This window comes from Ursus americanus, chromosome 6 (assembly GCF_024610735.1).
Source record: "Ursus americanus isolate L20-20 chromosome 6, mUrsAme1.1.p, whole genome shotgun sequence".
NCBI classification, from domain to species: Eukaryota; Metazoa; Chordata; class Mammalia; order Carnivora; family Ursidae; genus Ursus; species Ursus americanus.
Genome location: NC_142132.1, coordinates 83,118,462 through 83,143,967, shown reverse-complemented (window position 1 = coordinate 83,143,967; position 25,506 = coordinate 83,118,462). Strand labels below are relative to the sequence as shown.

The 25,506-nt window shown below is 45.2% G+C and overlaps 1 protein-coding gene across 8 annotated transcripts in view; it reads left to right on the top strand.

Moving 5' to 3' along the window:
- MTR (5-methyltetrahydrofolate-homocysteine methyltransferase) overlaps positions 1–25,506 on the top strand; it is a 119,754-nt gene that overhangs the window by 40,400 nt on the left and 53,848 nt on the right. For all 8 annotated transcript variants that reach the window (XM_045802332.2, XM_087863179.1, XM_045802336.2 and 5 more), the window contains 7 exons: positions 1,697–1,776; positions 4,585–4,697; positions 8,122–8,262; positions 10,544–10,729; positions 22,897–23,076; positions 24,960–25,076; positions 25,355–25,495. In XM_045802332.2, the coding sequence (XP_045658288.2) occupies positions 1,697–1,776; positions 4,585–4,697; positions 8,122–8,262; positions 10,544–10,729; positions 22,897–23,076; positions 24,960–25,076; positions 25,355–25,495 (958 nt within the window). The remainder of the gene's footprint in view (positions 1–1,696; positions 1,777–4,584; positions 4,698–8,121; positions 8,263–10,543; positions 10,730–22,896; positions 23,077–24,959; positions 25,077–25,354; positions 25,496–25,506) is intronic.

The window sequence follows — 25,506 nt, the reverse complement described above, 5'->3', positions numbered from 1 at the left end:
AAGGGGCCGAGTTAACCCAGGGAGAAGCCGGCAAAGCCAGAGAGGCCTGAGAGGAGAGCCGCCTGCCCACATCTTGGTCTCAGACTTCTAGCTCCGGAACCGAGAAATCGCTGTTGTGTGCGCTACGTGGCCTGTGGTATTTTATTTTGGCAGCCCAGGCAAACTGGGATTCCTTTATATTGTGAAAAATTCCAAAAACAAAAGTAGAAAAATAATAAAATGAATCTCCACGTGCCTATCATAGACTTTCCATAATTTTCAAGATTTTGCTCTTCTTATTTTGTCTGTTTTACAACTTTGTCGCCTTAGAATATTGTAAAGTAAATTCCAGATATCATGATATTCTATCCTTAAATACCTAACTAATACTCAGAAAATTAAGGAGGGGCAGTGCATATTTCTTGTGGGCAGATACATTAGTTGTCTCATGGAAGGAGAAGATGGTAAGACAACCAGGCACCTTAAGGTCGAGAGACGTCGCACAGTCATGGCTTAACCCACGTTGTTCTGTGAGCCTGTGGAGCATGGGGTGTGGAAGAAGAGCCTGGCGACGTCTGTGTTCAAGTCCTTGCCATTCTGTGGCTTGTAAGAGGATTGCAGTGCAGTGGAATGGAGTACAGTTTCAGACTACTTGTAATTTGTTTTTTCTCTACTGTGACTGATGAGCCTGTTTTGGGCCAGTCATCTTACTGTTCTGAGTCTGTTTTTGTGCAGGCGATGTGTCCACTGTCCCGAATTACCTAATATTTCACTGCTTTCGTTGGCTTCTGTGAGAGACTCTGTGAAGAGCCTATGGAATTTTTAAAATATCTTTAAAATAATATCTAAAAGCTATCAATAGTTGAAGGTAGATTTCTTTTTGTGTTTAAGTCTTTAGATCTCTTTTGTTTTTAAGGTTATCTCCTCCTTTTTAAAAAGAGTCGTTTAAAAAAAACCTGTGTGTGTTTCTGTGTATATGTGTCTGTCACCTACCTCTGTGTGTGTGTGCGTGTGTATGTGTGTGTTTGCTCCTTTTACTTAGGCCTCTGCATGCCGATCTAGGGGGCAGCAGAGTGAGGAGTTAATACTGGCCCTGATAAATTTAGTGCGGTGGCCAGATTTTTCCAGGTTGAACAAAGACATAATTTACTACAGCCACTAAGGTTAAAAAGTGTATACATAACCAAAGCAAATTTTTAAGAGTAATTATCTTGGAGTATTAGTGATGTATTCCTATGGACCCTCCCTACTATGTGCTTTCTGTGCTTGGGGAAAACAGACCTAAAACACAGGCCTCTGCTCCTGGAACCTACGCTGGTCCTTCTCAGCGAGGAAGCCTTTTTTCTTTTAAACCACTAAGAAGCCAGCACATATTTCATGGAGTAAAGGGCATCTATGGGTTTGGGAAAGAAAGGCAGAGATTTGCTGTTTGCATTTGTGTAAACCGTCGCATATCTCAGTTTCTGTCTCTAAGGGCAGAAACTGGTGCAGTCAGTACACAGCAGACTGGGAAAATACAGAAAAGTTAAAGCTGACACATTCATTTTCTGCATTGCTGAGAAAACTAAAAGGCATAACTGTTGCTGCACATTTGGAATTAGATATGTAATTATGTGCATAATTATGTTAAATAGACTTAATTTCATAGCTGGGAATTAGTTTAATTAAATTATTTTATTCTGAATTAATGGATGTAGTGTTTTCTCTTTTAACTCAGGGAGATTGCTAAAGCTGTGAGAAACTGTAAGCCTAGAGTTCCACCTGCCACTGTTTTTGAAGAGCATATGTTACTATCTGGTAAGTGGTAAAGACATGATTTTTATCATTTCAGAATGATAATGTGGGTTGATTTCATGTGTTTATCCTGAGTGGTAGTGATGTATGTGCTAAGCAACTTGTTTCTTAGGTCAGAGAAGCATACCTATTTTTTCTTGCATTTAAATGAATCCTAGTGAAGATCAGCGGTGAGAAATGGGCAGAAGGCACAGGTGCTTTGGCCAGGTAGGGCCCTCCCTTAGATTCAGAGCTCACATGGCCCCGGCTCTATGAGGCGCTGCTCTGACAACGTACCCGCGGCCACAGGCTAACTTTCAGTCGTCGGGCTTGCTGTTAGGGAGAATTCCAGACCGTCGAGCCTCCGTGGTCTGTCCTGACGGCAGCCGCTTCGTAGACGATTGTGCTTCCTTCTGTAACATCACTGTCGCCTCCTCAGATCCGCCCCGTGTTCGGGACTTCACACAGGGGTGTGGTATTGACTCTTCCGTTTGGTGCTCACCAGTCCCAGAGGGTGGGCAGCCTCCCTGTTTGAGAATGAGTTTTGATGTTCAAATAAGGAACATTAAAAAAAGAGTTTATCGTGCCAACCATTAGAAACATAACTTTAAGTTTTATGTTTTCCCCGTAATACTTCAGCGATGTATTCTTAGATAGCATTTCTAAGGAATGTGATAATATATATATATGCATGTATATATGTATGTGTGTATGGAAACAGATTCTTAGAGAACCTGCAAATAGCGCACGTGGGAAATTAGGCACCCTGATAATTTAGAATTTAACGTTTCTCTGAATTGAAGTATTTTTGTTCCTTATGTTCCTCTAAGAAAACTGAAATAAAGTACAAGGGACAGCAAAAGAACACCTACTTTTCTCAGTCAGAAAATATTTCATCGAATTCATCCCAGTGAGTGAGTGTGAAGTTGGGTTAAAAACCCTCTTCAGTCTTCCTTGTTTTCCTTTTATTCTCCAGAAAACAGAGTGGTGTGGTAGGTTAGTTTATTTCATCCTTAGGTGTTAAAACTATTGACTGACTGCAGCCAGGGACTAACAGTTAAGATAGTTAGCCTTTGCCACAATTGAAACAAGAAGAGAACCATTTAGAATATGATTTTTATTTTTTTAATTTATTTTTTATTAAGGTTTCATTTATTTATTTGGGAGAGAGAGCACAAGCAGGGGGAGGGGAGAGGGAGAAGCAGACTCCCTGCTGATCAAGGAGCCCAAAATGGGGCTCGATCCCAGGACCCTGGGATCATGACCTGAACCGAAGGCAGATGCTTCACTGACTGGGCTGCCCAGGTGCCCCTAGATATGATTTTTAAAAAGAATTTATATGTAAGAATAAAAGAATCCTCTTCTGATTTGAATTTCATGTGCTACTTCTAACTTGCTTTAAAAGTCACCCTCAATCAGATTTTAAAAGAATGATATCAAACATACTCTTTTATAGATTGCGAACTTAAGAAAAATGTAGTTTTTATATGAGACACTTCATGTGTATAACTGATGAGAAGCACTTGGTGCTCATGGGACACGACGCAGGGCCTCTTTAGTATTTACCCGTAGGTACCGTTGTTTGCCTGCCCTGTGAGCCCCGGGATCTGACTAAGGGCTGGGGCCACCCTGAGACTCACATGAAGGGTCACCACCCGTGGGAAGAGATCACAGGACAAAACTGGGAAGGGATAGCCTCCCCAGGCCCTTAAGCAGTCTGGAATACTTCCGTGATTACTCATCTCATATGCATTATTTTCCTCTCCCTGATATTTTGTTCTTCCTCAATCAGTGCTTTGACAAAGGACACAAAAGCCATTTTCTTATTGACAACAACAGCTATGATTGCTGGTGCTAATTTTATGCTTATCAGCGTTCTGTCTCATTTTTACAATAGTGGTATGAAATGTATGAAAAAAAAGTATGAAAAATCATCCTTTTATGTCTTCCATACAATCAGAAGCTATGAGAAAAGTGTTCCTGGGCTGTGCACTGAGACAGCTGGACAGGGCTTTGAACCCGCGGCTGGCTGTCCCTCCATCCTGCCTGTAACCACCCTTGCAAGACCCCCTCGCCTCATACTTTCAATAGAACGAATAGAACAAAAACAGTTAAGGGCTATTTCTGTGGTGTTACTTTACACTGCGTCTCGTTTTTTACCTCCGTGAATGTGTTCGTAATTATAAAGCTGGTATTTGCCCCTCAGTTGACCTGTAATGGGGGAGAAGTTCTGTCCCCTTGTCACATAAGGAGAGAGGTACAGAGAGCCCCGCTTTTCCCAGTGCCAGCTCATGAGTGGGGGCGGCAGCTCCTGTCTCCCAGGGCTCAGCTGGGGTCCTTCCTTGGTTCCCATTCTTCCTTACTGGTTATGGGTTCTTGGCCTCTAGATCAAAGACATAAGGTAAAGCTCTCAACTCATTGCGGTGGGATTACAAAAGCTCGCTCCTTCCGGCTTCAAGGTGATGTCTGAGTGGACAGCTGCAGAGCCATCCTTCCAATTCTAACTTCAGGGCTTCCGCCCCCACTCTCGGTGCAGTAGGGATATGATGACCGTGTTTCCTTGTTTCTCAGAGCTGGTATGAAATTTTGCACCTAAACTGCTAAGATACTTCTTTTGGGAGTTCTGGCTGTCCATGTAGCTGTAACGTGTAGCCTGTGTTGTGTTTAAATATCCCTGGGGGAGAAGGCCACAGTCCTAATCCCACGTCAGGGGTCCTGTCTAGTCCTGTGGGCTGTGCCACAGGAACTTCGTTCTCCTGAAAGCATTTGTTTCTGTCTCTCATGTCATCATATGAATTTTCAGAACGTTTTCAAAATGCTTCTCCTTTTAAGGTCTAGAGCCCTTCAGGATCGGACCGTACACCAACTTTGTTAACATTGGAGAGCGCTGTAACGTGGCAGGATCCAGGAAGTTTGCTAAACTCATCATGGCAGGAAACTATGAAGTGAGCATCTCATTAAGACCCTTGAGGCATCTGCCATGTTTTTGGCTAGACAGCATGTAAATGAGACAGCTCTGCGTTCGAGAGTGTTACTAGCAGAGCTCCTGGGGACCGCGAGGAGAACGGTCACGTGTGTCTGCAGCAGGCTGGGCGGGTGGGAGGCTGCGGCTTCGGAAGACCGAAGCTGCTGTTACTAATATTTGTCAAAAAGAGCTACCTCTGGGATCTGAAAAGGGGTGAGGTGGGAGGGATCCAGGTTCTGGCTGTTTCTATTAACTGTGAAAGAAGTTTAAGAATTTGAGAATACTCTTCCTGTTGGCTTCTCACAAATCCTTCCAGGGACGGGGAAGCCACGAGCATTTCTGGTCACTTCCTCATGACCACATCCAGCAGCTGACTAGTGCGGTGGTCTTGACGCTGCCGGCTCTCGACTAAAATAAACAAGCACACCGAAAAGAAGGAGTAGGCCCCTGCCTTGGAGCATTTACATGACGGGTTAGCCGTAGTATTGCTCAGCTGGGTCACTCTGCAGGTCAGCAAACTCTGATCCCCATAGAGCCTACCCTGAACAGCCAGATAGATTTTTTTTTTCTTATTAAAATAGGAAGTTAAACGTTGGAGGAATTTAGTCTGAGCTTTTATGATGATTTATTTTATCTTCAACTGTCACTTGGAGATTTTGCAAGCTTTAGGAAATAGATTTTCCAGAAACCAGTATCAAAGCAGACTGAATTTTTTTTAAAGAGTTTATTTATTTATTTGTCAGAGCAAGCACACAAGCGGGGAGCAGCAGAAGGAGAAGCAGACTCCCTGCTGTGCAGGGAGCCCGATGTGGGGCTCGATCCCAGGACCCTGAGATCATGACCTGAGCCGAAGGCAGACGCTTAACTGACTGAGCCACCCAGGCACCCCAAAGCAGACCGAATTTTAATTACAAAGAAAGGCCCATTTATCATCCTTCATTGAGTTACTAGTTACTGCTCCACGTAGCCCTCGGTGGTGCCCCTCTGCGGCACACGGGCAAGGCTTGCTTAGCTGCTTTGCTGGTTCCTGACAGGTCCCCTTCATCCTGTGCCCTGCATTCCTGCTGCTGCTTGCTGCCACCGTGAGCTCCTGTCACAGTCCTCCCCCAGATCAGAAGCTTTCACAGGGTCACATTTTGTGCAGATGGGAGAACATCCAAACTCCTTAGGCCACCATTCATTTCGCTCCACTGAGACACCAGCCTGCCTTCCCTTCCGGATCTGTCACCGGAACATTCCAGAAGCCTTGCTTCTACATCCATGCCTTTTTTTTCATGTTCGCTCCCCTCTGAAATCCTGATGACTCTTCGTAGTTTTCTTCAATTAGCCATGATTCTATTTACGTTTTGATTCTTAGGGTCATTCTATGGTGTCTCTGTGAGCTGTCAGAGTTGATAGATTTGATACCGAGGACAGAGGGCATCTTAGGAAGACGAAAGCGGATGGGAGTGACAATATCTAGCCTTTAGTAAGGTCTTACTACGTGCCAGTCACGGTGTGAGGCACTTTACATCATCACTCACCGAATCCTCACAGATGCATGAGATAGGGACCGTTATTACCCCCATTTCCCCGTGTACATCTGGGGGAAGGTCCACTGCCTGCCTGTTGTTTCACAGCAAGTGGATGAGACCCCGAGTCTACTGTGCTGCCTCTGCCTAGAGGACAGGAGGAGGAGGCAGTGGAATCTGGCAGGCGATCGCTGGGTTCTGACTCTGGTTCTCCTTGAGTTAGTGATCCCTTGAGGCTTTGCGGTTTCACAGAAGGAGCGCTGACCTGTGAAAGAAAGCTGCAGTGCGGATTTTTGCTCACCTTGTACAGATGACTTCATCTTAGTGAGCCCATTTGGGAAGGTTGGACCTCCACGCTTTTACTCGGTAACTCTTCTGGAATAGAAAGGTCAGGTATTCGCATCTCCGCTTTCCAGCTCTTTCTGTCTCTGGTCTCACCGGGTTGCTGGCTGTCTCGCTCTGCTTTTTGCAGTCTGTTCTCCAGGGGCCAGCTGAAGACTCTCCGTCTGAGGTGGCTTCCTCCATTTCAGTCCACAGAGACTGGCCCTCTCCTGCTTTGTGGGCCGTCTCGAGCCTGACTCACCACGGACGGCAGTGCTGCTGTTTGTGCGACCGTGTCCTATGCCCCCAGCTAGATGTAAGCCCTCCAGCCACAGGAATTAGGACACATGCTTTCAATTCTTCATAGTATTTAATACAGTGCTGATGCTGCAAAAACATTTTTTCGATGTGCTGAATTTTATTGTGATCTTTTCCTGTGTAACCTTGGGTCATGACAAATGGTCTTTCCTTGTGGCATATGCCAGAGGGTCTCATGCCTGCTCTGTCACAACGTTTGCTTAAAATTTCGATGTGGTTTTCTCAAGCTAAGGAAAAATTAGGACAACATCAGAAGCTACTGTTGATTTTGTCCCTTTTTATTTTATTACATTACAAAGTGTACAGTGAAACCCTACAATAAACTGTCTTATCAGTTAGTTCAAAAGCATTATGGAACATGTGTATTTTGCCCAGCATTGTTCAGAGGAGAGCAGGAGAAACCTAAGACCTTTGCAGAGTCCCAGGCACTTACACTCTGTTTTGAGGCGTAAGAAATCATGAAATCCCCAGGAAGCGATGATCTCATAAACCACAGTGTTGTTAGGAAGTTACAGAGGCAGCAGGTCATTGTGGAATAAGCAGTGTTTCCCACCCAAAGTGTGTTCTCCGGAACACTGAGCCTACAGGATATTCCTTCAGTGGTCACTAGTGGGAAGTGCTTTGTATTCTGTTCTTGGGTATTTACAGTGTGTGACAGTGTATTAACGGATTTGAAAAGCCTTCCCATATAAAAACCTGCTGGATTTTATTTGACTCCTGTTTCATGTAACTCTTACCAACAGCCTGCAACATGCTTGGCATGTCTTGGCAAGGACTGAAGAGTCACAGAAGTTTTGGATGGTTTCTCTGAGGACTTTTTTGGAGGAGCTGGGGCTTGAGCTGGGTCCTAAACAGTATAGAAGGGAAGGGGATTATATCCCAAGCAGAGGGGACAACGTGATCTGTGACCCTGAAGTGGAAATAGATGTGGCTGGCTGAAGGGGACCAGGAGGAGCAGAGTGGGGTCAGGTCACAGAGGGCCTTCAACGCCAGGCTGGGGGAGTTGGGCTTCTTTACGGTAGGAAGACAGAGCCTTTGTGGATTCTGAGTCATGAACTGATGAGAGGAGGAGGCATGGAAGAAAGGCCAGTGGTCAGAGTGTGATGACAGACGGGAGGAGAGCAGTTCCGGACTCGGGGAGGCTGGTTCATCAGTCCGATGTGAGAGGACTGCTGGCGTGGTAGGGATGACTTCTGTAGCCTTCTCTTGAGTCACCTTCTCCTAATGCTGCCGCCTCTGGCATTCTTCCGTCAGGAAGCGCTGAGTGTTGCCAAAGTGCAGGTGGAAATGGGAGCGCAGGTGTTGGATATCAACATGGATGACGGCATGCTGGACGGTTCCAGTGCAATGACCAGATTTTGCAACTTCATTGCTTCCGAGCCCGACATCGCCAAGGTTGTACAAAATGGGGGGATTTCCGTGCCCTCATGTGTCACTCATTTAACTTTGTCATGTGTCCCGGGGTCTGTCGTCTCACACCCTGCCTTTCTGTTTTCCTATAGTGAAAGCCCAACGGTTTCTGTTTGTCACTTTCTCCCCTAATGGTAGCCTTTTGATATAAGCCAGAGAGAGCTGTGACTTACAGTCAGCTCTCTCCAAGGCTTCTGGAATTGCTCACAAGAATTGAGTTTCCTCTGATGTCTGGACGGACTGAGAACCTGCTTCCCACGTCATGAAGGATACCCTTGCCTGTCCTCCCAAGATGTTAGTTCCATTCTGAGCACAGGGGGGCTCAGGCAGTTCTTCCTTATCGCGGGAGGAAGAGACCTTCTGGGGCTTATCACAGTAAACAAAATTATAAAACGAGATTAAATCAATGCCTATATGTCAACTTTTACATTAGTTCTTTAAAAGATGAAAGTAAATCTGTGTGTCCAATTCTTCAAAATTTTTTTAGGTGGATTCTAAAATCTTTAGAAATTTTACTTTGTTTCTCTACCATTGAATTTGTGATGAGAAGTGATTTGTGAAGTTCTTTTTTAAAGACACTTCCTAGTGCTTTGAAAGATGGGGCTGTCAGTGTTTCATTAGGCCTTCAGCAAATGCTTAAGTTAGACATCTTGCGGTAAGCAGTGGATTACATTAACCCATCTTTCATGTGTGTCAGTAAAAAGCCTCATCACTCCTCTGGGAGTAAATATTTTGAGAATTTAAGGTGCGGAGAAGCCAAATGACTTGTTCCCAGTCTGTCAGAGTCAGAGGGGGAGCAGCTGTTCATCAGCTGAGCTGTGGGAAAGGGGCTCTGCCAGGAGCTGGGAGACTCTTATGGTCCCTGGCAAGTCAGCTGACTATTGACCGGAGTTTCCTTCCTCTGCCCCGAAGTGGGAGCAGTCGTACCTGCAGTGTCTGACTCTCGAACCGTGAAGATAAAAGTGCCTTCACTGTGAACAGCCTTGTGTAACTTATGACATTATTAATTGTTTCGTAATTTTTTTCCACTATCTTTCCTGGATTGGACCTCCTACCAAAATTTAATTGACCGAATTATGAACAGCTTGAGTCGAGCATCAAAAGGGGTGACTAGCACGTTTTCACTAGCAGAGTTGGGACAGCAGACTCAGCCAGTGCTTTAAAACACGGGCCTGGAGTGGCAGTGGTGATTGACCCCGTTCATTGCACGCCTGTCGTTACTAGTATGCTAGGAAAGGGTAGAACCGAAGCATCCCTTGTTCCCTTGCGCTCTCTCTCCTTTGGAGGCGTGGCCTGAGGAAGAGCCGACTGCCCTGGGAACCTCTCCTTGAATTCTCCTGCACTGCCCTCTCTGTGCCACGGGTGGGGTCTGGTGCCCCTGAAGCAGGGTTTCAGGACAGCTCTGCTCCTCTCCTGTGCTCACGTTCCCCACACTTCGTGTCGTTATTTGTTAAATCATTTATCTTACAAAGCTTGGGCAAGCCAGGGAGCTGCCTGCTCTGTCATTGTCCCCGGGTCTAGTGTGGGGCCTAATGTGGTTGTCACTTAATTATATATGTACTGAGTGACTTAAGCAATGGAGCTTAGATCAGCCACCCTGTTTCATTTCTGTGCTTGGCTCTAGTCCTGCCTCGAAACCCTTACTTTTGCCTTTCCTTGAACAGAGGCATGAATGCATGGAGACTGTTAAAAATGAACCTGTTCTCATCTGCATTCCTACTTTGTCCGTTATTGTAGTATGTATTATATGATGAACACATTTATTAAATATTATGTCTTTTCCTTTCTAAGAGTAAATCTTTGTTTGCTTGTTTGTTTTTTGCAGTCAGGCACTTGATTTTCTAAAGGGAAGATTGGATTTGAATAACTTGGCTGGAGGGCTGTTCCCGAGCGTGTGAGGCCAAATCTTAATCCCAGAGTCAGAGCAGGGATACCAGAATCCTGTTTGAGGTGTAGGCACTGGAAGGTGTAAACTGATGATGAAGCTGGTGAACTGAGCTCAGTGATTTCGTCCTGGTGTTTAGCTGTGAGCTTTGATTTGTAAATTTCTGGCTCATGCATGGGGTCTCCTGAAGGACTAGAATCATTCCAAGTATTCTGGGCTTTAAAAGATCAAGTACATTAAAATCCTTTTTCTGCCACACTACTATTATTTGCATAGTGTTTCCTTAAATAAGAAATAAGGACTGTTTGAGAGCCGACCCTTGGAAGGGAATCCATGGTGACTTGTGATTTTTCCGTGATTCTTCCCGCCCCTCTGATCTAGGTGCCCTTGTGCATCGACTCTTCCAATTTTGCTGTGATTGAAGCCGGCTTGAAGTGCTGCCAGGGCAAGTGCATTGTCAACAGCATTAGCCTGAAGGAGGGAGAGGAAGACTTCTTGGCGAAGGCTAGAAAGATTAAGAAGTTTGGAGCTGCTGTGGTGGTCATGGCTTTTGATGAAGAAGGACAGGTGAGTGATTTCTTTGAATCTTGCTCCATGGCGTTCCCTGGGCAAGACGGAGCAGTGGAAGAGAACAGAGTCTGAAACAGCCATGTCAACACCATAAATGCCGTGTGTGTACATACACACACACACATGCACATCATACACACATACAGACACTTGTCTCCACGTATGTATGTGAAAATTGGGTGTGTAGTAAAGTCGTTATATTGGTGGAGAAAGGAGTTGTTCAGTAAGTGCTATTAGAATGACTGGCTGTGCATTTGGGAGAAAATAAAGTAGAGCCCTATTCCCACATCTACTAAAATAAAGTCTACGTCGGTGAACGATTGAAATGTATAAAACAAAATTTTAAAAAGTATATGGGCAAATACCTAAGCTTGGGAGGCCTGAAGGAAAATTAATAGAGCTATCGGCATGGGCCTGTAACACTTTCCCTGGTGAAGGGCATAGTGTTACCTGCAGCATGAGTAGGAGCTGCGGGTCAGTGTCCCCAGTAGGCAGCGTTTCTGTAAATCAGAAAATAAAGCACCCAGATCAATGCAGAAGAAGATAAAGGAAATGAAGAAGCAGCTTATAGAAAAAGAAATGCAAATAGCCAATAAACCTATGAGAAGATACTATATTTTGTAGTGGTTAAAGATAGGAAAAAGGAAGCATTAAGGAGATATTTGTTTCTTTCCAGTGAAAGATTGGCACCTGGCACCTCTCATAATGTCTCTGCCATGGAGTCAGGGAAACATGATGATAGTCAACCAAGGGATGGGTGTGCAGGGATTATATTGTACTGTGGCTGTATTACTTTTTTAAAGATTTATTTATTTATTTTAGAGAGAAAATGTGAATGGGGGAGGGGCAGAGGGAGAGGGAGAGAATCTTAAGTAGACTCTCCACTGAGCTCGGGGCCTGATGTGGGGCGATCTCATGACCCTGAGATCATGACCTGAGCTGAAACCAAGAGTTGGATGCTCAACCGACAGAGCCACCCAGGTGCCCCTATTGTTGCTATATACGTCCTGTGATTTTTATCACTATTTTTGTGTTTATTCAATATTTTTTAAAAAACAATGAAAAAACTCCATTTCTTATGAATCAGCCCCCTCTGGGAATCTCATAATGGGCTCATATGTAAGGGTATGTGTTCACACTTATTGTAGCTCTGTGCCAGCAAAAAATGGGAAATACTCTGAATGTTTTTTAATAGGGGAATGCTTAAATTTTTACTACATGCCACATAATACTGTGTACCAGGTAAGAAGAATGAGGTGATGGAGCCATGGATACAATATATCGAAAAATGGAAACAAAACAGATGACATGATTCTGGTTTTATTTAATAAAGAAAGAATTAGATGGGTGTATGTGTGTCTGTATAAGCAGAGAAAAAATTGCTAGTTAACTGGAGGGTAGGGATGGTTTCAGATGGGGACATAGTGACTTCTTATTTTATATAATTGACAAGCGGTGGGATTATATGTGCTTTTTCTTTCTCTGCTTTTTGTATTTTTAGAATAAAATTGTTGGTAACTAAACGATTATTGCATTTGTACAAAAGATGTATTTTGTACAGGAGAGAAATTCAGATAATCCAGAAGAGTCCAGAAGAGAGAATTTCGGTAATGAACGGGTATTGAACTTTTACTCATACCAAGCAGGCACACTTCAGAGGTTCAGTCAGCTTTTCCTCCCAACGTATAAATGTTGGGTGTGTAGTAGTAGTTTTGTATTCCGTGCACTTGAGTCACCGTAGTCGCACAGGTAGCAAGCAGGAGTGCTAGGATTTGAGCCTCGATCAGCCATCCTTCACCAGAGTCCGTGCTAAGTGGTTGGGTCTGTCAGGGAAGAGTGGCTCTTTTAGAAAAAGGGGTCTCATAAAACCCCTCTGAAGAGGGAACATTGAGCACCTGAGTAAAACCAGAAAGCCGCGTGGACATTTAGGGAAAGAGGAGGAGAAGCTCTCAAAAATGGAAAATTTGTACCATGGAGTTTGCATTGGCCCTTCTGGAACTCTTGCCCTCCCTTGGCCGAATGCTGGCATGTTCCCGTCTCAGTAAATGTGAGCTGTAACTCCCATCTTTCCTGGGTGCGTTAGATTCCGGCATTAGATGGTTTCCTTAGTCTGCTCGTGAATAAAACGATGGTGGTTTCGGATTTCTTAGTGGAATGAATGTGGTCAGCGAATACCCTGATTCATTCAGCTGTTTACCCCTACGCAGTGGCTTTCCTCATGCATCTGTGGAAGTGGGGCTGCAAGGTCAGAGGGCGCGCGCGTGGAACATTCGGGCCCACGCTGTGAAATCGTGCTTCTGCGCAGTTGTTACCCCGTCCTCTTCCACTGCTAGTTCTGTGTGGTGGGATCTTCGGACATAATTTTTATTTTTCCCTCAGATGTCTGTGTGGGTGGTTACAGAGACACATAGTTCTGTGTGGCTCCTTAGGAAAAACAGAAGCCCCCAGCCCTCCAGACCCCCAGAGGCGCCCGCTGTCAGCTTTCTCATCTGCTCGTAGCATTTGCCTCTTTATCTCCAAATCCCAGTCTCAGCTGTTAACGCGTTGCTTCTCTGTAGTGGCGACCGATTTGGCGTTTTTACTCTCCTCTGCCCCCACTTCACACATCTTTCCTTTCCTCCCCCCCACCCTGGCAATACAGTTAATTTTCGTTGCTCCCATCACTAAGCAGCGTACAAGCTGAGACAGTGTGCGACAGCTCCTGTCCTTTCCTGCACCCTGAGGTCAGACTTCTGTCTGCTTTGTTTCTTGCAGATTCTGTGTTCAGAATACCCCCTGCTTGTGTACTTTTCCGACATCCAGTGTATCCAGGCACACTCAGGAAGCGGTCATTTTGATTTCTTGGAAGAGTTCTCCCTGCCGGTCTTCTGACATGGTCTGGAAGATTGTAGACTGGCTGCCCAGCTGGCCCCTGAGCCGCCATCCTAGGGATTCTTCCTGCTCCTCTCTTGGGTTTTAGATCTCATGATGTCCTCCTTCTTGGCTTAATCTCTCTTTTGGTGGAGTGCGTGCTCTGTCAGCTGCCTGGGAAAGAGAACGTGGCATCGGAGTACAAACTTGAAATCACTTGAATTCAAAGTGATTTCTCTGGTGCTCTTCTAGCCCTTAGTTCTTTTTTGCAAAACCTATTTATGTTCCCTCTTTCTGGATGCTTCTTGGACCTTCTATGTCCCTGGTGTTCTGAAATCGCTTGACGATGAGCTGTAACATCCGTGATGTTGGGCACTCATTGGGCCCTTTCATCTGGGAAACTTGCGGCCACATTTGTAGAAAGTTTTCTTGAATGGTTTCATCTTCTCTTTTGGCATATGTGGCATTCAGATATTAGATGTTTTGGAAAGATTGCCTAATTTTCTTTTCCTTCCTGTTTTTTCAGCTCTAGCATTTTGCTCTGCCGAATGTGAGATTTCTACACCTACATTTATTCTCCAAACCCTCTGTTGAGTCTTATTTCTTCTTTTTCTAGGAGCTCTTTTTTTTGTTGTTGCTGTTATCTAAGTGTTCTTTTAAAAATTGATATGGAAATCTGTTATGTTTGATGGAGGCAGATGCTGGCCTTAATTCTTTCAAATATATCTTGAGCACCTAGTGTGTGTCAGGCCCTGGGGAGATAGCAGCGAAAAACCTAGTCTCTGCCCTTGTGCAATTTATATTCTTGGAGGGCAAAAACACAGATCACGCACATCATCCAGCATATATCGATATGTGGTAGATTTCCTTGGGAATAATTTGTACATGGATGGGATTTAAAGCCGTGAGACTGACTCTAACCAAAGGAATGACTGTGGAGCAGAGGTCCTAGGACCAAATGCATCTTGGAGCTGCAGTGCTCAGAGCTGGGGAGAAGAGGACACACCATCATCATCGGGAGGATTTGAGGAGGAGCAGCCTGTTTGGTAGGAGAGGAACCAGAAGACAGGGTTCATTTGGAAGCCAAGAGAAGAACAAGCTTCAAGAAAGGCATGATCTATTCTAAAGAGCTGTGGTAGATCAGGTTGAATGAGACAAAGAATTTGTCATTGGGTTTAGAAATGGGGTAGTTTATGATCTTGCTGTACTGTTTCCAAGGAGATGAAAGCCCGATTAGAGTAGGTTCAAGAGAGAATAGGAGAATTGGAGGCAACAGGTGTAAACAGCCTTTTTTGAGGAGTTTTGTTGTAAAAGAGAACAGAGAAATAGTGGAGAAATAATCTATACCAGAAATGGATAGGAGGTTAAGGAAGGGTGTGTCTGTGTGTCTGTATGTCTCTATGTGTGTCTGTGTATATGTATGTGTGTCTCTGTGTGTGTGTATGTATGTGTGTCTGTGTGTATGTCTGTGTGTGTCTGTGTGTATCTCTGTGTCTCTGTGTGTATGCATGTGTGTATATGTCTGCATATGTGTGTCTGCGTGTGTATGTATGTGTGTCTGTGTGTATGTATGTGTGTCTCTCTGCGTGTGTATGTGTGTCTGCGTGTGTATGTATGTGTGTGTGTATCTGTGCGTGTCTGTGTGTGTATGTCTGTGTATGTATTTGTGTCTGTGTGTCTCTGTGTGTGTATGTCTGTGTGTGTATGTATGTGTGTGTGTGTATGTATGTGTATGTATGTGTGTGAGAGAGAGGATGGAGGATGTGACAGTATGCATGTGTAAACTGATGGTGGGGATAATCTGGTAGGGAGGGCAGACTGATGCCAGAGAAAGGGGGCGCTTGCTAGGTCCACGACCTTGTAGGTGGAGAGGGACAGCACTCAGCCTGCTAGTGGAGGGGAGGTAGTTCGCTCACACAGCGGGAGAGAAGGTGGAGTATAAGAGTGCGGATCCAGAAGCACGCTGGGCGGTGTGCTGGTGGGAGTCTGTAATCGCTTCTGTTTTCCCAGTGAAGGTAGGAAGCAAGGTCAGCTCTGAGATGAGAACGCAGTGTTGTGTGCTGTCCTGGAGTTCCTGGCTCAGTGGGCCAGGGGTGAGACCTGGCTTCAGTAATTTTTTTTTTCAAATTTTAAATTCCAGTATAGTTAACATACAGTGTGACATTAATCTCAGGTGTGCAGTACAGCGATTCAGCAGTTCTCCACATGACCTGCTGCTCCTCACGACCCACCACCTGTTTCACTCATCCCCCAACCCCCACCCCTCCGGCGACCATCAGTTGATTCTCTGTAGTTAAGAGTCTGTTTCTTGGTTTGGCCTTCTCTCTTTTTCTTTTGCTCGTTTGTTTTGTTTCTTAAATCTAGCTTCAGGAGTTTTAAAACTGTAGAGGTGATGTATACTCTGGCGGAAAACCACCAGCGGAGTGGGTCTCGGTCCTCATAGCAACCACCTGGTGTAGCTGTCGTCCCATTTTACAGTGAGCCAAGGTCAAATGGCTAGGACAAGCTGGAGCCAAGTTTGGATCCCTGCTCTGCCAGTTTGAAGACTGATGCATGTTTCCAAGTCCTGTGTAATCCCCATGCTTTATCTGTTAGCGTTGCGTAGTGTTCGATCCTGTCTGAGAACAAGCCTTCCCAATTTAGATTTGAATGTGACTATAAATAAAAAGCAAGTGTAGGGAAAAATTTTTTAACTTGCCAGTTATGAAAGAATACAGATTAGAGCAATATTAAGGTAGTGTTTTATCCATACTAAGTTACTAAAAGTAAACTTAAAAATGATCCCGATCTGTGCTGGTCCAGCAGTAGTAAACAGAAAGCTTTACTCATTCTAGACCGTAGCATCAACTGGACGGCCCTTTTGAAAGACACCATAATACCTGCCAAGATATATAAAAATGTTCCTACCCTTTGAGCTAATGATCTCATTTCTGGGAAATTATCCCAATAAAAGAATTCAACAGCATAAGAACGCTATATATGCAAAGATTTTTCACCAGCTTTATTGAAGAAAAAAGCAACCTAAATGCCCAACTGGAGAGAAATGCTAGCTTAGGTTACATCATTCTGTTGGAGTATTATTCAGAGTATCCAGATAGTAATTATGAAGATTATGGAGCAGGATGGCAGTGCTTATAAAATATAAATAAAAAATATAAAACTGAAAATTACTTAGACACCGTGTGTATGACTACTTAAAAACATTTGCTAAAGATGGGAAGAAAATGCTGAAAAGGGAAGTAATTGCTAGAGTAAGGTGGTAGAACTGAAGATTCCTTTTAAATACTGCTTTTCCTATTAGAAAGTAATTTTTCTACTGGACTATAGACTTAAATGCTCACTGCAGGATTGCGGTAATAAGCAGTTATAAAGAGCAGAATTACAAAGAGCAAAACAAAAAACTCATGTATTTGCAAAGCTCAGAACCCAACAGTCTGGAGATTTGGTATAAAGGCGTGTCTTCTGTCGATGAGTTCTCATCATGCTGTTGGGTGTCACCCTCAGTTGAGAACCAGAATTCGCTTTGCATGCGTGACACGGTTGCTTCTAAGGAGAAGGCCGCTCTCTCAAATGGAAAACCACTGTTGCTACTGAACAGAGCAGAGGAGCTCACGCCTGCTTTTGTTGCAGTATCTGGTTGCCGTTTCAGTTCAGGTTTATGATTCATGTTGCAATGAAAACTGCCAAGTCAAAGCCATATGTGGCAGAGGGGACTGGCCCTGAAACTTCCGGAATAAAAGGCGAATAAGGAAGCATTTGTGTGTTTTTTGTTGATGTCAGTAGTTTTGATTGCCTGTTATTTTTTTTTTTTTAAGATTTTATTTCAAAGAGAGAACGCAAGTGGGAGGAGGGGCAGAGGAGAGGGAGAGAGAGTTCCAAGCAGACTCTGTGCTGAGCACAGAATCCAATGCAGGGCTCGATCTCATCACACCAAGATCATGACCTGAGCCGAAATCCAGAGCCGGATGCTTAATAACCGCCTGTTATTTTGACTAACAAAATACTGAACACCTTTATCATTGAAATTTCTATGGCAAAGTAACTTTATTCCTACTTACTTCTAGATTTAATTTTCTTTCCTAATTGAAATGATTATTTTATATGATAATTTTTGATAATGTAAGATTTCTTAGAAATGTAATTATCACATGATAGAATGGGCTGTATCTTTGACTTATGCAAACTATAAAAAGAAGAATCAATATTCTATAAATGCATCCATTATGTTCAACAAATTTTCCTATTTTAAAATGATCTGAAAAATAATTTTCCAATTTATGGAGAAATAAACCCCCATTGGGATATTGATTAAAATTTAATTAACCGTAACCTAAAAATAATGCTATCTTGGCAATATTCAGAGTTGTCATTCAGGAGCGTGATGTGTCTTTCCAGTTACTGGTAATCGGGTTTTATAGTTGTTCTTAAATAGGAAATCTCAGGAACGTTCCTAGGTGTGTTGTGTTGCTTTGTTGTTGTTGTGACAGGCTTATTTTTCTTTTTGTAAATATTTTCCCTTTGGTAGTGATTTTTTAGGTTTTTGTTTGGTAACAGCCTCTTTATTAAATTTAGATAAATTGATACTGTTTTTCAGTTGAATGTCTTGTATTTTCCAGGAAAATATGCACCATGGTATCATAAATAGTTTTAGGAAATGGAAGTAATAGTTGTTAACATTCCCTTTGTTTTCACCGTGCTAAGGGCAGTTGGACCACACCTAGGAGCTGATTCTTACGCCTTCTCCTCTGATCCTCTGAAAATCCAACCTGTGTTTCTGCATTTCAGGGGCCTCCTTTTTAGTGGCTCTAGAGAGTCCCCACTCCTTGGCTAAGCTTACATGATTGTATCTATTCTTGGGCCTTTCTTTATAAGATGGACTGTAGATCTTAAATTATTTTTTAAGTTTCTTTCTTTATTTATTTAAGTAATCTCCATACCCAATGTGGGGCTCGAACTCACGACCCCAAGATCCTCTGATGGAGCCAGCCAGGCACCCCAGATCTTAAACTCTTTGTGAGAAAGAGACTTCTCCAGATGACCCCCGGAGGTGGGAGTGCATGCAGAGATGAGAGGGGGCCTCCAAGCACTCAGGCCCAAGACCCCCACGGAGCCTGGGATGTTCACTGACCTCACAAGAGTAATAGCACAGCATACAGCTGGCGTCTCTCCTCAGCTCAGGCTCCCGGTTTCCCGGAACACGCCTAGCATTCCTCTTTGTGACAGAGAAGCTTCGAACGGGGTTGTGTGCCGCCTGTTAGGACAGGGTGCTGCTTCTCTGGGGCACTTCCAAGCAGGGTTTTCCAGCCAGCAGCCTCTGCCTGTGCTTTCTGGAGAAAAAGCCGTGGGTAGGCGTTGGGTCGTGGTGATGACAATGTGGATGAGTCTGGTTTCTGATTTCCTCCTTTGCTGTGTCATCAGTGGTCCCAGCCGAGACCCTGTTCTCCTCCCTGGTGTTTGCATACTATGGTGAGTGCCTCTCATTCTTGTTTCTCTGTCTCACGTTGTGTCTGTCTCCGGCTCTGTTCTGAGTCCCTGGCCTCCCTATTCCCTGCTGGATCATGAGCTCTGCTGGGGCCAGTGCCTCACTCTTCCAGGTGGAAAGTGAACCAGGAGATGTTCCAGGTTGACCTTGCATTTCCAGTGACCCCAGCTCACTCTACTCTGCTCTTCTGCCATGGGCGGGGTCTCCCCCATCCTCCCCCCCCCCCCGCCCCCGCCCCGTGCCTTGTCTCCTGTCCTTGCAATGCCGCTTCTGTATCCCTTACTCCTGCCCACGGCTGCCTGTGTCTGCACATTTGCCGCAGTGGACGATCCACCCAGAAGATTTGTGAACTAAGCTGATGCCCTCAATGGTTCTGGAAAGCCAGAGTGTTTGTCCTCGTAAACTTCCCTTTCTTCGGCTTTTGTCCATCTGACTCGTCAGTGTCCTCCTGATGGTGGCACAGAGGTCCCTTTCCATCACTGCTGTTGGGGACTTGGTGGCAGCAGGATGGGCCTCCTGCCATATTCCCTGGTCCGTGTGAAGCTCATTCCGCGGGGTTTGGAGCCTTTGACCCACCTCCACAGCTGGTCTTGCTCCTTCCCTGTTCCTTGTCAGGCTTCTTACAGAATGCGGGTACCTTCTACCCTGTCCCTCTCTTCCCCCCAGTATCCACCTCGATGAGTCAGTCAGAGATTGTTTTAAGTTGACCTCATTTCTCCCAGAAATATTCTAGCAAAGCCTGACTATTCGCTTCCTTAACTAAAGCGTCTACCAACTGATGGCTGGCTGGCTTTCTGAAGCTCAAGAGTAAACGGGGTAAATCGTAAAACCATTAAAAGTATTTATTCCTTCTTGACCCTTAGATCTGTGGTATTGCCACTGGGTGTTTCTCATAGCTTGACCCGAGAAGGTGGTGGCTCACCGACCTGGGGCCCCGTCCTGGCTGTATGTTAGAGTCACTCGGGGCTCCTAAAAATACTGTTGCTTAGGTCTCTTCTCAAGAGCCTGATCTGATGGGTCTAGGGTGCGGTCCGGGTATCAGCACATGAACAAGAAGCCCCCCAGTGATCATGTGCAACCAGAGCTGAGAGTCCTTGCGAATAGAGGAAGACTCCCGTTCTGTTCTTTCTTGGACCTCTCCTCTGGGTCTGTGAGATCCTCAGGCATGACTGAGACGTACCGATGTGCGTATCTCATACCCTGGCCGAGGAACACAACAAAGAAAACCTTGGCGAATCTCACCTGCTATGACCTGCTCCTGGCAAAGGCCTGTACCCTGAAACTGTTCATTCTAAGGTTCTTTGATTTATCCAGCAGACAGGAGTTGTGTGTCTGTCAGTGTGAGAGGCATTCTGCTAGGTGCTACAGGAACAGTTTGACAAGGCCCCATCCTTCTGGGGCTAATGATTGGTGGTTCTGTGCCAGCCCTATAAAAGGATTCCCGTCCTGGGAGGACCCTCGTCCTTGTTGCATGTGTGGTGCTGCCTTCTCATGCGTGGCTGGACTTCTGCTCCCCTGGACGGAGCATACTTACCCTGCCAGACGAGGCCAGGTGTCCTTGGCAGCTCCGAGAAACGAGCAGGATCTTGATTTCTTGACCTGCCAACCAAGCTAGCCTCTGAGAAGCTCTAGCAGCCCCAGTAGCCCCAAACCCCTGTACCTTCTCTCTTAGGGAGCGTAGCGGGGCCATGAACCTGGAACCTCGAATCCTCATTTGGCTCGCTGGTGAAGTGAACCAAAGTCTAAGACTGAAGGCATCTCTGGGTGACCTGCTCCTGACTACTTTCTTCAGGGCCCACATCTTGCTCTTAACCTTGTCACTGTTACTGAAGGAGTAAGTAGGTTGTTGAAGACATTCAGTTAAAGAAGATGAGAGCTTGCCTCCTTCCCTTACCTGGAGCAGTGGGGCCACAGAGCCCACTCCTGTCTCCCTCTCCCTGGGCCCCTTGGTCTGCTACGTCATGGGGACACTGAGCCAGCCAGAGACGAAGTCTAACCCCACCAGCTGTGGGAAGCAGGGAGACATTCGAGACTGAACGGAGCAGTTGAACGGATGCCAAAGTAGGTCAGCTATTGAAAACCTCGGTGTAAGAGTGAGCTCTTTGTGTAATTCGACCCTATGGACCATCTGTACACCTTTCTCTGGAGGGTGGGGCCTCCCTGAGTACCCGGAGCTGCAGCTGCGTCCCCACCCTCAGCTGTGTGCTTGCCTGGAGAGCCCTCTCCACCCTCTCCAGAGGTCAGAGTGTGTGTGATCAGGACCTGCGTCTTCACCATGCTTAGTGTCCACATCGAGCCAAGGACGCCCTCCCTCAAAGGAGTCAGCTTGGAGACTCAGCATGCGGTTCAGTGGTGTGGGCCACTTCTCAGGAACATTGTGCACGTCTGTTGAGAGTTGTATGTGACTCGTTTTTTGGGACACACTCTAGTGCTAGCAAGTGTTTTAGTGCTAGCAAGTGTTCAGTTTTTCTTCAGAGCAGATTTGATTTTTTTAGGGTTGTTTATTTGAGAGAGAGCAGAGCGAGCAAGAACACGAGGGGGGAGGGGCAAAGGGAGCGGGAGAAGCAGGCTCCCTGCTGAGCAGGGAGCCCTATGCGGGACTCCATCCCAGGATCCTGGGATCATCACCTGAGCTGAAGCCAGATGCTTAACTGACTGAGCCACCCAGGTGTCCCAGATTTGATTTCTTATACAAGAAATCACTCAGAATGTAATTTGTGGCATAAGCCCTGTGTTGAGGTAAATTTGATAGGAAGAGAGTCTCCATGACAAAGTTTGGAAAGGCTTTGAGTAAAAAGCAGCATGCATTCATTCAGTGGGCAGACACTGCTCTAGGCTCGGGGGATCCATCAAGCCTGGCATTCTGGCTCAACAAGTTAATAATAAATGACAAAACAGATACAAAATATAAGTTGCCAGATAAATACAAATTCTAGAAAGACAGGTACCGTAAAGAAGACGGAGGAAGCAGGCAAGATGGTGGAGGGGCTGGTTTGGAGTGGGTGAGTGAGGAAGGCCTTACTGGGAAGAGCCGCCTGGGCAGAGAGGCAAGTGACGCGAGGCATAGAGCCACGTCCCCGTGTGTCCCGAGCAGTGGCAGCAGTAAACGAAAGACTCTAAGGGAGGAGGAGCTTGGCAGGTTTCAGGACCCTCAGAGGAGCAGAGGGGAGAGTAGAGTAGAGGAGGGGCAAATGGTAGGAAATCAAGCTGGAGATGTGGGCCCTGATTCTGAGGGTGAGGGGGAGTGACTGGAAGTTCGAGTCTTCGCTGGAGTCAGTTCCTTGCCTTCCAGTGTCATTATTTTGAAGAGCAATACTAATTCATACTGATGGCTTAGGGCCCACGTTACTTAGCTAGTGTTCGGGGGGTTGGGAAGAGGCTGGGGGCACATCCTTGAATCTTTGTGGAATATCAGGCAGGAAGATCCGAGAAGCCTGTGGTAGTGCTGCCTGGGTGATGCGTTAAGGTACCATGGGCAGATCAGGACAGGAGGGGTGCTAATTTGTTAATTGTTCCTTAGTAGCATTTGAATCTTTATCATGTGTGTGTATTTTTTACGAAGCCTGTTTATCAGTCTACCATCTGTGTGTGTGTAAGATGTGATTTTCACAGAAGCAGTGTAGCTGTTGTGTGGATGAAAACACAAAGCGACTTTAAACCGTCTCCTCCTCTGAGATCATTTGATAAATGCTGAGAGGCTGCTTGGCATTTGGATTTCTCTGAAATCCAAGCACTGATAGTTAAGTGCTTCGAAAAGTGAAATGTGCTTCTGTTTTCATAGATAACACTTCATTTTTCTATTTTAAATCACATCTTTTGCTCCTTTCCCCAGGCGACAGAAACAGACACCAAAATCAGCGTGTGCATGCGGGCCTACCATCTACTTGTGAAAAAACTGGGCTTTAATCCAAATGACATCATCTTTGACCCAAACATCCTCACCATTGGTACTGGGATGGAAGAGCACAACTTGTATGCTGTTAATTTTATCCGTGCAACAAAAATCATTAAAGTAAGTGTGGAAATTTATGTCATGGCTCCAGCGAATGGTTTGAGCTAACGTATCTTTATTGGCTGGGAATGTTGACAGTTTACTCTTAGGTAGTAAATTGGTTTTCTGAAAATTAGGGCCCCTTATTATTTTTCTTTGATATGATGTCTTACACTGTGAAGTAGAACATACATACTGGAGAAAATATATAAAAAATATAGGTTATAATAAATAATTATGAAGCACATAATAGCTTTCACTTGGGTCATGAAGCAGAACATGCCTAACGCCCCTGTGACTCTCCTTTTCAGATTACACCCTCAATTCTGAATTTTGTGATGCAGCCATCATCCTGTTTAATGATACCACTTTGTTGCTTTTCTTTATCATTTTATCGCTTATGTACAGTCTGAATTATCTCTGGATTTTGTATTTGCAAGTTCACCTACTTGCCAGAATTTATTTTCGACCCCAAAAATCAATACTCTTGGTGCTTTTGCACTCATTTGCAGATGTAGCCACGTACAGAGAGGTGAACAATTCAAGTGGCCCAACCCACATGTTCCCAGATGAGGTCGACAAACTCTGCTGCTTGTTTCGACTCTCGTTCTGTAAACAAGTGTCCAGAGCGTGGTCTGTGTAGTGCCATGTTTTTCACAGTTTTGACGTTCTTCTTGGTAATTTATTTCTCTGTCTGAACTGCCCCAAGGATAGTGCTAAAGTGCTTTCTAATGTTCCTGATTGCAGGAAGGCCGTGAGGAGCTTTACGCAGACAGTGCTTGCTTAGATACGCTTTGTTTACACGTGAGTCATTGAGAGCCAGTTGGCCACGAGCTCAGCGTTAGTGAGTCAGTGATACTCGCTAAACAAGATGTCTTTACACAGAAACACGCATAAAACAAGTTTCTATATTGATGAGTAGATGGAAATTACGTGACCAGGGATTCACGGAAGTATAACGCTACTTTCCCCCTGAGGAGCAGTGGTTCTCAGTATCCCTGGATTCATTGTTCACGGTGACTTTATACAATGTAACTACCGCAAATACTGAGAATCGGCTGTAGAAACAGTGCGGTTTAGTTAGGCTGTTTTGACTCACCCAAACTTATTTAAAAAATTCATCTATGTTGTTGCGCTTGGACTTTATTCATTTTTATGAACATAACAGCATTTCATCGTGTAACTGTTCCACGATGAACTGTTCTACTGTTGATAGGCATTGGGTTTGTTTCCAGCTTTCGGACAGCATGAGCAGTGCTGCGGTGATCATTGTTGTAGGTGTGACTTGGGTGCACAGGCGTGAGTTTCTTTATAGTGTATGCCCCAGAAGTGGATGGTCGGGTCACACAGTAGGTACGGCAGGCTGTCTCCCTGAACGCTTGAGCTGCCGGGTACTTTAGCTGACAGGAAGTAAGAGTTCCTGTTGTCCCACATGTGTGCTAATGCTGGACATCGTCCTAGGGTGTGCTGGGAACCTGTTTCATTCTGTCCGGTTAGAACTAGTCACGTTTATGGTGAATTAGGGAGTTGGTTCATTTAGGCTACGGAAGCCTTTGAGTGAATGACAGACTACTGTCTGTCTGTCTCTGTGTCGTTCTTTCTCTGTTATCTACGGCACACTCATCAGGTACCATGGCCTCATCAGACCCACTGTAGAGATCTGCAGAGATAAGCAGACTTTTTGTATTCCCTCAGGGAGATCCGAGTCTAGTAGGAAAAACTACTAGACTAGTGCTTTCGTGATGCCACAATATGGCAAGTTTTGGTCTCTGGCTACAAGAAGCTCCGGATTATGTCGAACTTCATGTTTTTTACTTTACACTCTTACATCTAAAGCTTGAGGGATGGGATTGCTGCTTTTGGCCAAATAGGGAAATCTTTTCACATTTTTAAATTTTTGCTAGGAAACCCTACCTGGAGCCCGAGTAAGTGGAGGTCTTTCCAACTTGTCCTTCTCCTTCCGAGGAATGGAAGCCATTCGAGAAGCAATGCATGGAGTTTTCCTTTACCACGCAATCAAGGTACGCAGAACACCTGTTTGCCCTCTGAGAGCAGCTGTGACCTAGGGCCGGGGTTTGCACACTTTGGCCCACCGACTAACTCTGGCCTGCTGCCAGTCTCTGTGAATTACGTCTTATTCGTGCTTTAAATGCTGTCCGTTGTGGCTTTTCTGGGATAGTCGCAGAGCTGAGTAGCAGTGACAGAGACTGTAGCCTAAAATATTTTCTACAGATGTTTGCTGACCTCTGATATAGAGTATCCCTGGAAATCCTCATTTTTTTCTTTTTCCTGCCCTTAGTTTGGTATGGACATGGGGATAGTGAATGCCGGAAACCTTCCTGTATATGACGATATCCACAAGGAGCTTCTCCAGCTCTGTGAAGATCTCATCTGGAATAAAGACCCTGAGGCCACTGAGAAGCTCCTGCGCTATGCTCAGGTAGAGAGAAG